This window comes from Struthio camelus, chromosome 20, assembly GCF_040807025.1.
Source record: "Struthio camelus isolate bStrCam1 chromosome 20, bStrCam1.hap1, whole genome shotgun sequence".
In the NCBI taxonomy this organism is placed as follows: Eukaryota; Metazoa; Chordata; class Aves; order Struthioniformes; family Struthionidae; genus Struthio; species Struthio camelus.
Genome location: NC_090961.1, coordinates 2390823 through 2407332, shown reverse-complemented (window position 1 = coordinate 2407332; position 16510 = coordinate 2390823). Strand labels below are relative to the sequence as shown.

The 16510-nt window shown below is 47.5% G+C and overlaps 1 protein-coding gene and 1 long non-coding RNA gene across 6 annotated transcripts in view; one reads left to right on the top strand and one right to left on the bottom strand.

Moving 5' to 3' along the window:
• Nucleotides 1-15375, top strand: part of MRRF (mitochondrial ribosome recycling factor) — a 15606-nt gene extending 231 nt beyond the window's left edge. The window contains exons 2-9 of one of the 5 annotated variants that reach the window (XR_011135659.1): nucleotides 584-733; nucleotides 809-1005; nucleotides 1468-1623; nucleotides 2858-2976; nucleotides 5925-6016; nucleotides 12122-12281; nucleotides 13987-14369; nucleotides 14451-15375. Coding sequence is in view for 4 of the 5 variants with exons in the window: in XM_068915249.1 (XP_068771350.1) it covers nucleotides 834-1005; nucleotides 1468-1623; nucleotides 2858-2976; nucleotides 5925-6016; nucleotides 12122-12281; nucleotides 13987-14064 (777 nt within the window). In the remaining variant the exon portion in view is untranslated. Of the gene's footprint in view, nucleotides 1-583; nucleotides 734-808; nucleotides 1006-1467; nucleotides 1624-2857; nucleotides 2977-5924; nucleotides 6017-6295; nucleotides 9150-12121; nucleotides 12282-13986 lie in introns of those variants that run through there. The other 4 variants (XM_068915249.1, XM_068915250.1, XM_068915251.1 and 1 more) reach the window with 4 other exon arrangements.
• Nucleotides 13514-16510, bottom strand: LOC138061750 (uncharacterized). Its single transcript, XR_011135660.1, has 2 exons — nucleotides 16448-16510; nucleotides 13514-13727 (listed from the first exon to the last, which is right to left on the bottom strand). It is a non-coding gene; the product is annotated as an uncharacterized lncRNA (long non-coding RNA).

Genomic DNA, 16510 nt, shown 5'->3' with positions numbered 1-16510 from the left:
GCCTCAGCGCCCTGAGGAGAAGGGGGCGGGGCCTGCGGGGATGGGGCCTGAGGAGAAGGGGGCGGGGCCTGCGGGGATGGGGCCTGAGGAGAAGGGGGCGGGGCCTGTGTGGATGGAGCCTGAGGAGAAGGGGGCGGGGCCTGTGTGGATGGAGCCTGAGGAGAAGGGGGCGGGGTCTGAGGGAAGGGGCGGGGTCTGAGGGGAAGGGGGCGGGGTCTGGGCGCACGCGTGGCGGGGCCGGGGCCCGTCGCGGGCGCCGAGGCGCGGTGCGGGGTCCCGGGCCTGGGCACGGCGGGGCCGGGCCCCCCCTGCAGCCAGCCAGCCTCCGCCCTGCCACGGAGCGGGGAGGGACCGGCGGCTTCTTCTGCGTCTTCGCGGCGCGGAGCGCGAAGGAGTCTCCGTCTGAGGCCGGAACATCTTACGGTCTTAAACGGAGCCTTTAAACTGGGGGGAGCTTGAGGGTTTTGGAAGTGCCCAGTCCTCTCTGGTGGAAATTAAAGTTGGTACTCAGCTGGCAGGCAAATGCCAGATATTTTGACACGATATCCCTTCCTGAATGTTAAACGTGCCTCTCGCGTCGCAGGCCCCCACAGCCCTTTGGATGGACGCTACGCAAACACCCGGGCTACGATCTCTGTGCCGCTGAATCAATTCTTACACGCTTGTAACTTCTGTAGGAGCAGGATCAGGCCTGTTGCCCCACGTTGCCTGAGCTGTCCACTTGCATTGACAGGTACAACTAAGCCGTGAAGCTTTGAATGCTTTTTTCAGCGTTCAAAGTGGACCACCTGCCTTCTCTCTTTTCCAGGTGAGTTAAAGAGGAGCTGTGAACAATGGCTATGGCACTGAGATGCTTTCGGCAGCTGCAGTCCCTGCTGTATCGTTCTTCGTTTGCAACGAGGGTGTTGCCACGGGCTCCTGCAGGCTGCGCAGCCCTGCTCCTGAACAGCTGCATGCAGTGTGTCCATCAGATGATGCAAACTAGACAGCTAGCTACCAAAAAAGGTAAATACGGCAGCCTTTTTACTAGTGTGTTGCCAGATACTACTTAAAACAGAATTTCTTATCCCATTTAGCTCATGTACCAGCATGGGTCTGACCTAGGCACACAGCACAGCTCTGGAGGAGCTGATCTGCCTAAGTGTATTGCAGTGTACGTGAAATTTTAGTCCTGTCTCTGGGAGAAGTACTGCACGGACATGAGCGTTGGGCTGGGGCAGTGAGTAGTAATCTTCACATTCCACACTGGAGATAATGCCCACAGTGTGACATCCAAATACATTTTGGATTACGTGCTCAAGCGCTGGGCTACTTACTCGTTCTAAAAATATACTCGTGACTCATTTAAAAACATAGTTATTTCAGTTCATCTTAGGCTCAGTTCTGAAAATAACAGCGATTGTAGTGGTTTCTTTCTAATCCGACAAGGAAGTGTTGTTAGAAATTAATTTTGTATGTAATCTGCAGCTAAAGGTAAAGGACAGGCTCAAGCCAGAGTGAATATCAGTGCTGCCTTAGTTGAGGATATTATCAATTTAGAAGAGACCAGTGAAGACATGCAGGCGGTAGTAGAAGCCCTGAAAGAAGATTTCAGCAGAAATCTCAATATTAGAACCTCACCAGGTTGGTAATTTTCTTGTATAATATTGCGCTGTCGATAAGTAAGGTTACTAGTCTTTGCAGCACAGAACTGCCTCTTTAATTTTTTCAAAACTGATTTTCTTTTTATTGAGTTATTCACTAGGCAGCAGATTACAACTTTGACATCCCCAACTAAAGGCCTTTTTCACCCTGAGCTTGACCAGGAAGAATCCATTTTTGTTAATAGCTTCCTGGAAATAGCTTTTGTAAGTGGGAGATGTCAAAAGTGTCTAACTGAACTGTTTGCAGATGTGATGAAGAAGCAGGTTGTCAGCTAATGGTGCAGTAGGGCAGGAAAAATCCAATTGCCATTAAATTAGCCTTTTGGAAATTGCCATCAGGCTGGTGTCTGGCATATACAAACTTTTTTTGCTATACGTATTTGTGGTTAGTGACCTTTACAAGCCCTACTCACTTAGTGAATTTTGTGTTTTAGAAAGAAACATGAATATATTTAACTAAGCTGCAGTTACTATAACACTCTGAACATATGTATTTATAAGTAGTATCAAGTTTCAGGGATAAAATTTAACATTAAACAATGACCAAATTTGAATCATTCACCACTCCAGCTCTGGCTGGGGCACTTCAATCTTTAATGGAGCTGGAAAGTTTATCTCAATCTCTTAACTATTTATTCTAGCCATAGGTATTTTTTTAATCGCGCTGATAAAGTGCCTCTTGTCCCATGTGCCTTTTGGCCTGTTAACGTTTTTGAGCATAAACTAGAGAGCAGATTAAGAGTAGCTCAGGGAGAAACTGAATACTTTAAATTAGACAGCGTACAACACCTCCTCTTGGGACTTGGAAAAGAACTTCAGGGGCTTAAGGGAACACTGCAAAGCTGAAGACGGTAATTTCCTTGATGCTTATAACAACATTTAGATTTTCTTTAAATTGTAAGAATTAAAAAAAACCCTTTTAATTATTCATCATCTTTGCTTAGTTTTCCTGTTCTAATAATGAAAACAAACAAGAGTTTTGTTTTCGCGTTCTTGTGCTCAAGAGTAATGTTGAAATATTTAGCTTGCGAATGCCACAGGGGATGCATAAGTACAAGAGCAAAATTGTAAGTCTGAAAAAAACCCTTTTCTTTTGTAGCATCTGTATGTTGTGTAATGAAAGGAATGCAGGACACTGCATATGTCTTTCTACTACATTAGCATTCTGAACTGCCATGTCATACTGAAATTCCACTGTGTTTGGTTCTTTGGAGGGGCCTTTGATCACATAATTGTGGTGACAAAAGATGGGAAGTTTCCACTGAACCAGCTTGGGCAGATCTCGCAGAAGTCACCTCAGCTCGTTTTAGTGAACATGACCAATTTTCCAGAGGTAAGGAGACATTACTGAAGGCATTACAGGGACATAATTACCAGGGGAACAAACAGGTGGATACTGAGCAAAGGAACATTTAGACTAAATCAGTCAGCTCTGACAGTCGTTGAGAATTCTGACTGCACGGCGTATCACTTCATGTCTGACACGCAACAGAAGTCATGTTTTGCTGCAGATTGCACACCGCACCAGGCAAGTGACTTTCCAGCACTGTCTAGATACAAGATATCTCACATGCGCAGCAGCACTGGGGTCTGCCCAGTGTTACATGCTGCCTGTTAGGCCATGATTGCTCTCAGGCTCCCATCCAATAAATCCCAAGAATATGGTCATTCTGCTTTGGGGACTAGTTTCCCATCCGTTGCATCACTAAGAACTTGATTGAAAGAAAGCATAGAGACTATCATAACTAGGGCAGGGCAGTGCTGGAAGGACACCTAGATAACTGTGCCCTGCTAGGTCTCTTCGTTTCCTGAGCTTTTACTGCACCCAGTAGTCTTGCACACGCATGTTGTCCTTTTGGTTCACCTGACTTGCACATGTGAGAATAATGCTAGATCTGCCCTTTCATATTAATGTCAGTTCAGTTCCTTATGAAGACTTGACCACATGCAAAACCGTACGTGTAGTTAGAATAGCCCGTATTTGTGTTGGGGGCACCATCAGATTTCTATAAAACGTGCTTACTTACCACAGACGCTTGCTTAGCACTCTCTGAAAGCTTACGGAAGAAGCTGCTGACGTAGCCCATGAACGCCTGAAAAGATTGTGCCGCTCCTCTGGTAGCACTAAGCTGGGCCTGTGCTATCACAGGGCCTGACAGGCACTGCTGAAGTTAGTGAGCTCCTCTCTTGACAGTGCCTTCAGATCAGGACCCCAAATTGAAGTGCCCTTTGAGAGAGCCAACTTCCCTTAATTTTCTGCAGGAGCCTTAGTTAGACTTGCCCCTTAAGTTAGGTGAATCCCACCTTCGGGACAAGCATTCGCAGTCCCTTGTAGAGAGGGCTGTCACTCAGAGAGACCGGAGCGGTGTGTGCAGATATAAGCAGTAATGAGCTCAGGGTTAGCAATTCATCCAGCTCCAGGTCTGGAGGTTTGCCAAAGCTTATCTCTATTTATTTTGCAAAGGCTTTCCCCAATTAATTAAGTCAGCAAAGTCTCAGAGGAGGTCAGTGTGAGATACTTGATGCCTAAGTGTTTCTTAAAGTGTATCCAGCATGTGTAATGACTTTGAAGAATGAAGGCCCCTCATCAGTGAGCGCACAGAGGTCCCTCAGAGTGCCAGAGCTGAGAGGGCTGAAGAAGTCACTCCATGACTTAGCCCGTGTCCAAGCAGGAACTGAGACAGGCTGAGAAATAGGCATGTGTGAAATCAAATACCACCAATGTACCATTGCCTACAGTTTTTTTCTAAGCCAGGGACTCATTTTTCACTTGAACTCGAGCTATAACCATTTCTCTCAATGCAATTTTTTTTTTTATAAAATAACTATTCCATGGCTAGGTTGAACTCCTTAACAACGTTAGGCACACGTTTACTTGATGTCATTATTTGCAGCATATAGCCAATACTTGATAGTACTGAAAAGGAAATAGAAATGTCCGAAGAATCTGTGAAAGAAAATAATCATAGAAAAGGATTTGCAGGGCCAAATTCTGTCTGATGTATCTATGCATGAGATTTATAAACACAAACAAGACTTTGTCTTTTAAGCCTGAGTATATATTTCAACAGGATGGGGGCAATATTGCAATATTTTCCCCTTCCTCTATCTCCTCCAATGTACATGCTAAACAACACAGCTTTTACTGAACATTTCCTTCCTACAGGACAGGCGCTGTTCATAGAATAACACGTTTACAGTCCTAACTTGCTGAGATCATCTTTGTTACATTTTCTCTGCCCTTTTTATGTTCTAAAGATCGGCAGTTATGTTTTACAACACATTGGTACAGCATTCATTGCGTTCAGTGATGTCCACAAGCACTGGAGACCTAAACAAATATGCAGAGCCTTAATTTGTGCCTCAGTTGATAAATGCTGGACTTCATAAATACAGTCTACTGTAGTAGCTTGGATCTAAAGTCAATAACGGAAAAGAGTATCAGAATTAGCAGTGTTCCTTGTAGAAAATGCCACGCTAGTGCCAAGAAATATAGACTAATTCTGTTCTGTCATTGTTAACGTCAAAGAATGAAACAAGCTGGCAGGGCACTGTTGGAGTCTTCTGCAAAACTGTGATTTAACCGTAAAGTTTAACACTCTGTAAAGGTACACCAGTGCTCTATGATGGGGAAGGAAGTATTTAAACACTTTGCAGTTTCCAAGCACACCTGTCCATGTCACCTTTTAAGCAGAGTGTCAACACAGCCAGCAGTGATGGAGTCTTAAAAAGTTAATCCTACGTAATTAGCTGTAAAATAAACTTAGAGCTGAGCACAGGCTCTGTTTCTCAGCCAGCTGCTACTGCCCTGATGTAACGTGGTCAGGTTGCAGTGCTGAAGCGGTTAAGTTAGTTAACATTTCTAAATTGGCACTTTGTGATTTCTAGTGGAAAACATTCAACTGGAATTTTTAAATGCTCAGAATCTTTCATCTCCTTTGCCACAGTCAGGCTATGCCTTGGGAATTTATTGCGGTTTCGCTCTGCATTGCCTCAAACCATTCCAATAGTTTCAAAGAAGCAAAACAGTTTTCTTTTGTTGTTGCTTCCCTTCCCCTCTCTCCCCCCTTCATGCCCTCCGTACCCTGATACCGAGAGCAGCCATAGTTTCCCATTCAGTTTGATCAAAGCTCTCTGCACCAATGTAACTTCCTGATCTTACTGGTAACAGAACTAAATGTTTCCATGTTCTGTGGAGATGGATTGCCAACTATTGACAGAGTTCTGGCATATGGGAATAATTATTTCCTAATTCCCTTTACCTTTTGATCTGGTTTACAGAGTACAGCTGCAGCTATGAAGGCTATAAGGGAAAGTGGAATGAACCTAAACCCGGAAGTAGATGGGACAATAATTCGGGTACCAATCCCCAAGTAAGTAATGATGGCTGTCTAAATTCATGGTTATGCAAGACAACATAATAGGTTGCAGCGAGTGCCCCTCATTGTCCTCGGCCGTGTAAGCGTGCATGATTGCTGTGATGTCTTGATGCAGCTACTCTCCACACAGCTACTCTCTTTTTTTTTTTCTTTGGGAAAAAATCTGAGCCCCTAAAAATATCTGATGGAACTTCTTCCAAGTGTCTGAGCTCTAAGTCACCACATTTTGGCATCTCATGCCTGGTCTCATTGTTCTTTATCTTCCCCTTGCAGAGGAAGCTTGGGCCTAGCTGGCTGCAGCACTTTGCAAGAGACAGCCAAAGACTTTGGAAGCTGTATCGCCTTAATTCAAGGGCTGACTCCTTGCTGCTTTTCTGCAATTCCTGGAGTTACATCAGCACTGAGCAGCAGTATTGCAGTAGCGAATGAGTAGTATTAGAGGTGAACAGCACCTTGCTGCAGAGAACATCAAAAGGAAATGATGGAAGGAAGAGGGAGGAAACTGAGAGCTTTGACTAAAAAAGCCACTCCCTCTCCTCACTTAGGACACACCTTACAGCCCGTGGCAACATGGACGTAAAACGTCCATCTGTATGTATATGGCTCGTGGTCAGAAAAGCAGCTGCTCCTGCCTGAGGACTGGGCTTCACTTCCCTCACCATCACAGGCTTCTCCCAGCGCTCAGACCAATCAGGCAGGTGTCTTTACATCAGTGCTTTAGCTGGGATCAAGAGAGTGCTTTAGAAGCAAGTCACCTGATGGTCAGTGCTTAGAAGGCTTTGGTTCACAGCGTGTTGCTGTCTCAAAACACGTGAGTAGGATTCCTTTCAGATGAAACTGAACAGAAAGATATACTCTGGGAGTGCACCTAATGCTCCCCCAGTGCTCACATGTGTTCCCTCCCTGAGAGGAGACCGGATCTCCTGTAGAGCCAGACCTCTGGAAGGCAGGCAGCTCAGAGCTGCCCTGCAGCTCGGCTCTTCCTGTGGCACGTATCTTGCTAGCACGGGCACCGCACCGCCTGTAATGGGGAGAGTAGCGCTGCTCTGCCCGGGTCTGGGTGGTGCAAGGTCAATTCATGAGTTGCTGTGGGTGCTCAGACCCTGCTGGAGCGGAGTCAGATGTGGATGTACAAACCCACCACTGGCCTGATTTCACAACTCCCATAAAGGCTAGAGACGGCTTTTACACTGCGCGTACCATGCACATGCACTGCATTTTACAAGCAGGTGACTTCTGAGTAAAGATGAACTAAGTATTTCTAGTGCTTTAGATCTATGTTAAAAATACTGCTGGATTTTATCTAGCATTTTGATTAGGGAATTCTAATTGCAGCTTTCTGGTGCTGTCGGCGAAAGGGAATGACATTATCATTCTATTTGCTGATTTTCTTTTTCCCCTGTGCTCTCTGCCCTTCCCCCCTTCCTCAGGAGAGGAGGCAGAGGAGGAGGGCACTATTATCTTCATAATTGCTGAGGCTCCCGGGTTGCTGCACAGTAGTTTGATTGTTAATGGGCACTTGGGTCATCCTTGAATATGAATTGCAGGGGAGGAAACTCTGAAACTGCAAATCCTGATCTTTAAAAAAATATATTATTTTTTAAACAACTGTGTATGTTCTGTCACTTTCTTTTGTGGTGCTGTGGAGCAAAACCAGGTCTTCTTTCCCCATGGAAGACCTGTGTAGTGGGCTCTCGTGTTCCTCTGGTGTATCACTATTGCTGCTCTTGTTTTTTTTTTTGCCCTGGGTGGTTGGCAGCCTAGGGAGTCCTGAATTAAAGAGATTTTCCACTTGGAACATGTGCCTTGCAGGTCTGCCCTGATGGGCACCTCAGGTCCCGTTTTCCTCACCCACTCTGTAGTGACGAGACTGGATCTTTCAGAGTTTCATCCACCTATCGACAAGACAGGCAGTCAGCTAGAATCTTTTACAACCTTCTAATGTAAAGGGGGAAAAATAAATCAAATTCTGCTGGAGGCCTCTCTTTAATAGTATATCCCTGAATTACTTTTTCTAATTTTTCAAATTATTTCATTTTCCCAACACTCTAATGATGTTTATGATGTGACAGACAGGAAGCAGTTAACTTACCAAAGTTATAGCAGGTGTGCAAAATAAGCAGACAGATCAGATAAAGTTGCTGTAGGTATCACTTGCGTATCTGGAAGATACAATATTATTTCTGCAGAAGCTGATTCTTTCATGAGGGTGGGCACATCAAAAGTAAAACCAGCAAATCTGAAACGTCTTTGCCTGTTACTAAAAACACTTTTCAGTCCGACGTATCAGCTGGACATGTGTGCATCATATTTTGCCTCATGCAGGTTCAACTATACTTCAGTGCTTGAGATTGTTTCAACTGAGCATTTAAAAATGGATTTTAAATGGCATTTTAAAATTTACTTTTCAGTATTTATTCATTTAATTTTTACATTTCAGTTTAGACAGTAAAAATACACTGGTTTCACTCGTGTTTACTTCTGCTTCCTGCTAGGATCCCCTCTACTCCCCAAGGTATTAGCTTGTTTGTGTTGCTAGCACTGCATGGGCAATATTTATTTGTATTAAAATCATTCTCTGAGGGTTTAAAAAGAAACAAAAAAAACCCAGCCATGGGAACATTTGTATTGGTTGATCTCTTGGCCGAATTTGACCTGACCTTGTGCCTTTTATGGTATTGCCTCATTTTTAGATTCATCTTTTTTGGAACTATTGTGTTACACTAGATATTGTTTGTAAATTAGTAATATTTTTACACATGCTTTACTGAAAGCCAGATGACTCATTTGAAAGTTTAATGACTCATTGTGAGCTTTCTTTTTTCCCTTTAAGAAATATGCAAAGATACCTACTGCGGAGAGAAAGGGCTCAAGAAATTTCATTTGAAAAAAAAACAAAGCTGTTTTTGAGCTGCGTTGCTCCAGATCTCTCATCATAAGTGTCATACGTGCTTTCTGTTGAATAATATCTTTTGCACCCTGTGTTTATCTGCATCTGCAATTATGCATGCAGAGTATCTAGTTAAGCCTACTTTCCTTTAGCTGATCCCTCTCGTTCACAGGAATTTCCTAGCATTTAAGATAGAGAAATTATTCTTACCCGCATAAATGTCTCGTGTTGGAGATCAGATGTGGCCTGCATTGTTTTCACTGTGGGTGCGCTCATGTCGTATGCTGCAAGAGGAGCATCCAAGTATTGCAGCGTTTAAACCACCGGTTGCTGACTGAAGCAGAAAAAGAGGAGACGTTACCAATCGTGTAGTTGCATTTCTAAAACAAACTGGCATTTCCGTCACCAGGGGCCTCTTATGATCACCCCTCATAGCCCCACAGCGCAGGATTGACCCTCTAGAAACAGCAGGATTGGAGCCTGTTGCTTCTTTATATCCAAAGGAGATGCAGCGTTCCCCCAGCGATGTGCGCTGGTCGGGAGAGGGAGGAAGGGGCTACGGGCAGGGACCTTGGCCTCGTTCCCCGCTCCTGGCACCCCTTCCCCAGCTTTACTGCACGCTTTCTGGCTCTAAAGAGGAGGCAGGGACAACGATCATTAGCTAGAAGAAAAACCATATCCAGAACAGCGTGGAAGTCCCAGATGTGGTGGCAGAATTAAACAACTGTTCTTTAAAACCTTGGGCCTGGCTCACGCTGATGGATTTCTTAACCAGAAACAGCATCTGCCTGAAAAAAAGTGCCCGTTTCTGGCATAGCTGGTAGCATTGCTGAGAATTTACACACAGTCTGGTTGGAACATAAAACCCGCCAAGAAACTCCGCGGTGCTGTTCAGTGATAAAAAGAAATTGGTGTTAATAAAGACAGACAAGGAGGCATGAAAGCTGTGACCCTGTGCCAAGAAGCATAGGAAATCTGGCAGCACTGCATAAACAAAAACATTTCCTTAAAGGCTCAGCAGCCCTAAGCAGGCGAGTGATACCCTCAGCACAGCTCACGAAAGACGAACACAAACGGGGAGGTGAATAGCTAACAGCAAACTTGATCTCGCCCAGCTGAGGCAGTCCTGCCGCAGAGCAGCTTGCCTCGCCACCCAGCAGGAAAGCAGAGAGATTTTCTACTCCCTCCTCCAAGTTCAGTGGACGCAGATTTAACACACACGTGCGTACGCACCCGCCCCGGGAGCCTGACCTCCCGCGGACCTCTGCCTACGAGCGGGCTCTGCTGGTTTCGCATGTGCCGCAGGACCTCTGGCTCAGAGTTTTGGAAAAGAGAAGCCCTAAAGGCATCGACGTTGGGATGCACAGGAAACCACAAGTAACCCTGCTCACTTTTAATTAAGTGTCCAGATCCAGGCTCTGGCCTCAGCTGACCAGAAGCCTCTTGCCATATGTGAAAGAAGCGGGTCCGCTCCCTCCAGCTGTGCTGTCTCAGCCGATGTCAGCAGGGAGGAGGCCGGGCCAGGGAGCCAAACCTGTCCCTCTCCCCCAGCTCCCCCCCAGCTCCGGGCTGCGTGGCAGCAGCAGGCGCGACCGTACACACTGTGGCTGTGTCTCTGCTACCTATGTCCGTCAGCTTTTCTAGAGACACCAAATTCCAGTAATTACTCATCACTTCTGGAAAGCCTATTCCCTTCTGCACCTTGAAGTAAAAATAACTGACTAGGCTTGGGAACGGACAGCGCCTCTGCAAACATCTGCTGCGAGTGACCCGACGGCTGCAGGGAGGTATCAAAGCGAATGTGCCTCCTTGGACTGAGAACAAGCTCGGAAAGGGCTCAGAATCTGAGCACGTAACGACAGACTCTTTGTAATGAATACCCGCGAGGGGGCAGAGCTAGCTCTGCCGTGGGAGCCCTCGCCCCACGTTTCCTGAGCTCTCTGTAGGAAGAGCCTTGGCCTCAGTGTTTTGGTGACCCAGCCTGTTGCAGTCAATTTCTAAATGCTCCCGTGACATGTTTATTTTGCAATATCTTCTGCTAGCAGACAGGCGCTCGCTTACGAGTGAGTCTTAGTAGGTACATTGGGCTTTTCATTCGCAAGGCAATCTGGAAACATCAATAGCCGTGAAAGTAATTGAAATATTATTGTTAAGCATTAACAATTAATGCTGACAGCGATCAGCTGTAGATGCTGGAAAGAAGCAGAACAGTACTGGAGCTAAGGTGACCTGTCAGCTGTTCCTGTGTCTTACTCAGGTGCTCAGACTCCTCCATCACCTTTAGTTTTTAGTTTGGGATGGAAAGTTTAGGATTTTCCTGTGGAATCACAGCTGTAACTGGCCCAGTATCAGGGCAGAGGTGGAAATGAAATTCTACTCTGCCACTTAGCTGTGGATCTGCTGAGCCACTAATTTCGGAACCACTTCTAGGATAACCCTCTTGTCAAACAGGATGTTAAACATGATCTTAGTGGAAATGCCTGTTAGTGATGAGCTGGAATAAGGTTCAGTGAAATATAAGCTCTATAGCTTCCAGATATATAATTCAGCCTCTTGCAGTTGCAGGGAGGCTATATTGAGTTTCAGGAACGGACGGAGGTTTCCTCACAGCTTTGCAGGAGGATTACACTTTTCAGCTCTGTCTCTCAGGTCTGGAGCTGGATTTTCCCTCTTTCCCCCAGATGCTTTGGCAGCAGAAAAAAGGAAAACCTAAACATTACAGCATGACTTTCAGGCACTGCACTGACAACCATGAAACAAGTAAGATTCATTGCAAGTCCCTCAGCTCAGAGCTGTGCTGGGAGCTTTCTGCTCTAGGCTTGAGACTTACTTTGCTGAGGTATGTCACCACGGCAGGAGCTGCGCTGTTCTGTGCAGAGGTACCTGAGTTAGCTCAGACTGAGTCAACCAGGGGACGAAAGCAGGATGACCAGTCCCTGAGCCCGCGCTGTTTAGCGCTGCGACCTCGCGACGTAGAGCCTCAGCCCAGAGTGAGCGCTGTCTTAACACACGCTGCTTTGGGGTGTCCCGGCAGAGCCCAGCATGGTGCTGCAGGGCAGATCTGTCTAGGCCGGTCGGTCCCGGAGCCAGGAGAGCTGTCCGAGACCAGCGCGCAGAGGATCACTGGGTTTACCCATAGTCCAGTCTGTCCTTCACAGGAAATAAATCTAGCTGTGCTACACATGACACTGTTTTTTTCCCACTGCTAGGATAACCAGAGAGCACAGGGAGAGCCTCGCTAAGCTTGCCAAACAGTCCACCAACAAATCCAAAGATGCCTTGAGAAAGGTGCGAAGCAAGAGCGTGACCCAAATAAAGAAGTTCAAGAACAAAGTGTCTGAAGATACTATCTGGCTGCTAGAAAAGCAGGTAATTTTGTTCCTTCTGGCACATCCCGATGTTTCACAGCCCAGTGGTGTGAACATTTATCCCAGACCTTGCCAACAGATTTCCAGCGCTGAGAACCTAGTTGGGAGATGGGTGACCCTGGGCTGAATTTTTGGGGTAGATAATGGCTGCTGTTTTTGCCTTTTCTCTGTGCAATTTGGGGCTTGAATCTCAAAGCCAAATTCACGGTATGAACCATTGTAAACTAACACAGGAAGAGTCTTCCCTGAAAGTTTTTGTAGCTCAAGGGACTATTGCACAAGCCAGCTGACCTCAGGGGAGCAAAACTACCCACGTTCACAGTGCCTGGACCTTGCAAAACAGCTGGTGTTAATGAGGATTGCTCCAGTTTGTTATTAATGAAAAGGCTAGCAAGATTATCTCTGTTAGGAGTTTTTGGCTTTGATTCAGGAAAATACTTAAGCACATGCCTAATTCTCTAAGAGCAGATGTCACTAAAGTCAATTACTTGGGCATAAACTCAGGCACAAGCATAAGTGTTTTGCTGAATTGATGCCTCTGAAGGCAGGCCATTACTTTTTAGCTGTTTGTTTATTAACAGCTAAAGCTAGATACGTTGCAAATGCTTCAGAACAGTTCTCTGTGTGCTCACAAAAATAAACATTGATATACAGAGCATTTGTGCAAGCAGGAAAAATGGCCATGCTATTGTAACTGAATCCTGTTGGGAAGCAGTCCTCCCAGAGCAGACAGATGGTTTTCTGTATTTGTAGAGGTAGTGTCTCAAGTCTAATTTTTGCTTGTACCCAGATTTTTCAGCATGAGAAAAGGTCGTTCTCAGATGTCTGGGACCTCAGGAGTCAATGCTGCAAAATCAGTCTTCTAAAACTAGTGTGTGAAAACCTTCGATGTGCTCAAACCTTTATCCACACATCGTGCGCTCAAATAAGCATGCACACACGTGGGCACCGCTGACATGCTTCCCATCTCCAACGCTTATTACCAGGGCAGGGCTTTAGCACTAGCAGTTTATTTATCATTTACAAGAAATAAGTGGATATGTTACTTAGTACACACTAGGAATTCACACATTAAGACTGGCTCCTCCTATTATCCAGTTTGTTGTAATAGTGGAAAGGTTGCAGAAAGTAATGAGATAAGCCCTCTCTTCTCTGGCACTGACAGCAGCAGGTCTCTTAACTCCACCCTCCCCCTGAGGTAGCTCTGTTAAATAAGGACTTGACAAAGTAATGTGTGAGGCTCAGCCAAGATGTTTTGTCAGGAGTCTTTGAGAGAACAGCGAGGACTGCAGCAAACGTAGGTTACGTACAGGGTGTAAGCAGACGCGGACATCTTCAGATGCCAAGTGACTCTAGCCAAAACAGCAGAGCGCCGGTGGGAAGCTCTCCCAGGTCCCTCGCCGTTCTGTGCACCAGCGTTCAAATCCGCATCGGCAGTAACTAGGAGCTGCAGAGAGAATTCATGTTGCACCTTCATTTTCAGAGCCCTTGACTGGTCCCTGTTTTCATCGTACAGACGTAACACTGGCACAGACTTGCCTAGGGCTGGTGGGGAGCCCCTAGGAGGAAAGAGTTGTTGCCTCAGCACTATTTTGATTGTTATTAGCACTTTAGGCTTTGTTTCAGGAGATGATCCAGTCATTCCTTTCCCTTTAAACTCTGGCACTACCTAGCATGTGACTCAGACTTGTGCTGTGTTGCTGCAGATCCAGCAAATGGCAGACAGTGCCGCCGCAGAGATGGACAAGCTGCTGGCAGCGAAGACCAAGGAGCTGCTTGGATAAATGCCATCCATATGGACACGCTCCCCCCTTCTAGCAAGACTGGACTGCCTCCCACCCCACTGGCCATTCCTGCCCAGAGTCGAGCAGCCTCAGGTGATGGGCAGGGACAGCTCTCCCAGACCTCCAGAACAGATTTGTGCTTTGGTTGCTCGAACTGCTGGTCTTTGTATTGGAGGGATAGGGGAACTCTCCTTGCTTTTATTTATTCAGGTGAAAAACAAAATTAAGTGAACCAAAATTAAAAATAAAATAAGAAGGATTGGAAGCTGATGGAAGGATTCCCACAGCAGAAGCTGACACAGGAGGTAAGGCTGCCCTCTGCTTCAGGCGTTAAGCCAGCAAGAACTGGCAAGGCTTAAACCAACCGATGTTTGACCTCCCCACAGGTCTGTTTCCTACCAGGCCTGCCCGGAGCACAGCTGCAGGCTCGCCTCGCTCCCAGCCTGTTTGCTGTTGTAGCAACTCTCAGCCTGGCAGTGGCAGAAGCAAGGGACACAAGCAAGGGGAACCTTCCCTTCTGCTGTCCTGCTGTTAGCCTTGTCACATGTTTTTGCCTAAAATAAAGTCAAAATGCAACATGGAGGGACAGCCTTGGGACAGCCAGTTCGTGGTTGGTCCATCCCCTTGAGTTCACTCTTCTCAAGAGAGCACTTGCCCACTGCCCTTGCCAGCGCAATTATCAGCCTTTCCAGCAAGCGCTCCAGGAAGGTGTGGAGGAGCTCAGCACCAACTGGTGCACACTGGCAAAGCAGACACGAGAGACCGTGGATTTGTGATTCCTTAGACTCTGGTGGGTTTTGTGGACAAAGAATTGAAACTACTGCTGTCAGCATGGCTGTTTTTGCCAGGACTAAGCATACACAGGAAAACCAAAGCCAGCACAGGAGCTTTTTGATGTGAACGTCGGCCCCTGGTATCCCATTTTACAGGGCAGAGGGGAGGAGGAGGTAGAAGCAGAACGGGGTCCTGTGCATGGGGTGCAGCTGAACTCGCTGCTAGCGGGTACTTTCCAACAGCAGCAAACGGGCTTCCCTGCAGCCTCAGTCAATGGTGACTGGTTGCTGGCAACCCAGCTCCATTCCCAAAGCATTTGGGTTCAAAGAGCACCAAGTGCTCTGCAGTCCTTAAATAAACAACTCCCAAAAAGTTAGTTTGTGCACAGCGGGGAGGGGGAGGAGGATGAAGGATTTGCTCTGCTAGGGCCCCACATGTCAACAATTTCTCTGCTTTGTGTATTTTGGCCAAAGTGCCTACCATGATAAATGAATAAAGGAAAATGGCGAGCCCAGGGCGGTTACATGGCTCAGTAAATTGCTTTCAGCTGATTACTGTATTTCTTTTGACATTTATCAACTAGGCTTTTTTGTTGTTGTTGCAGCCTCTGCATCCCAGCAACAGCCTAGGATTGAAGAGCTTCCCTTGTACCTGCCTGGGAGTAATTTCTGCTAACCGTGCCAGGGCGCTTAGTTCAGCGTTTCGGTATGTCGGGGTAGTCCAAGAAGCCGCTGCAAGAGCGGGATCAGGTAGCCAGGGCTGACGTTACCCGCAGCAGTGTCTCCCTGCCCTGGGCAGGGCGGCAGGGGCACGTCCCCGCGGGGACGGGGGCCTCTCCCTGCCCTTCCCCTCCGCCACGTGTTTGAGGCAGTGGCCGCGGGGTGGAGGCTGGACGGGCTCGTGCTGCCCTCGCACGCGGACGGAGGCAGGCCGCGGTGCTGCAGGCGCTGCGGCTCCTCGGAGCCGTTACACGGAGGAATTTCTTGAGTCTAGATATTCCTTCCCTGTAGCATCTGACTGCACCTCACATAAATTAAACCCTAGGGGTAAAACTGCCCAGCGCTGCCCAGCTACTGGCCTTAAACACCTTGCAGAGCGCTTTGCAGACGCGCCCGGGCCGACGCTGCAGCTGCGCTGCAGAGCTGCCGGCCCAGCAGCAGGGAGGGCTCCCACGGGCGCCGCGCCGCACTGCACCGTGCCGGCGCAGGGCCCGGCTGCTCCCCGTGCGGCTGTCCCCAGGTCTCTCAGAAGGCCGCGGGAGGAGACACGGGGCAGGCCGCAGCAGGGAAACAAAGCCAGGTGCAAAGCTAACTTTTAAACATGAAGAGAGACAAAGACCAGTTCTCCGAGCCGCTTTAGCTGATCTTCCCGCGGCAGGATGAACAGACAAAAGCGCCAGCTGCAGCCCTGGCACCCTCCGGCGGTGCGGGACGGTGGCGGCACCCACCACACCTGCTGCCAAGCGCTCAGCATCCTCCGGGCCTGCAACACCGCCCCGCACCGCCTGCCACCACCAGCGCCTGGGCCGCCTGCCTTTTGGATTAGAGCAGAGCAGGGGAGAGGAGAGGAGAGGAGAGGAGAGGAGAGCCTGGGCGTTCGTTCAGCTTACCGTGCCTGGATTCTGCTGGCGCACCTGGGCTGGTCCTGCTTTCCCTTGCGCTTTATAAATCCA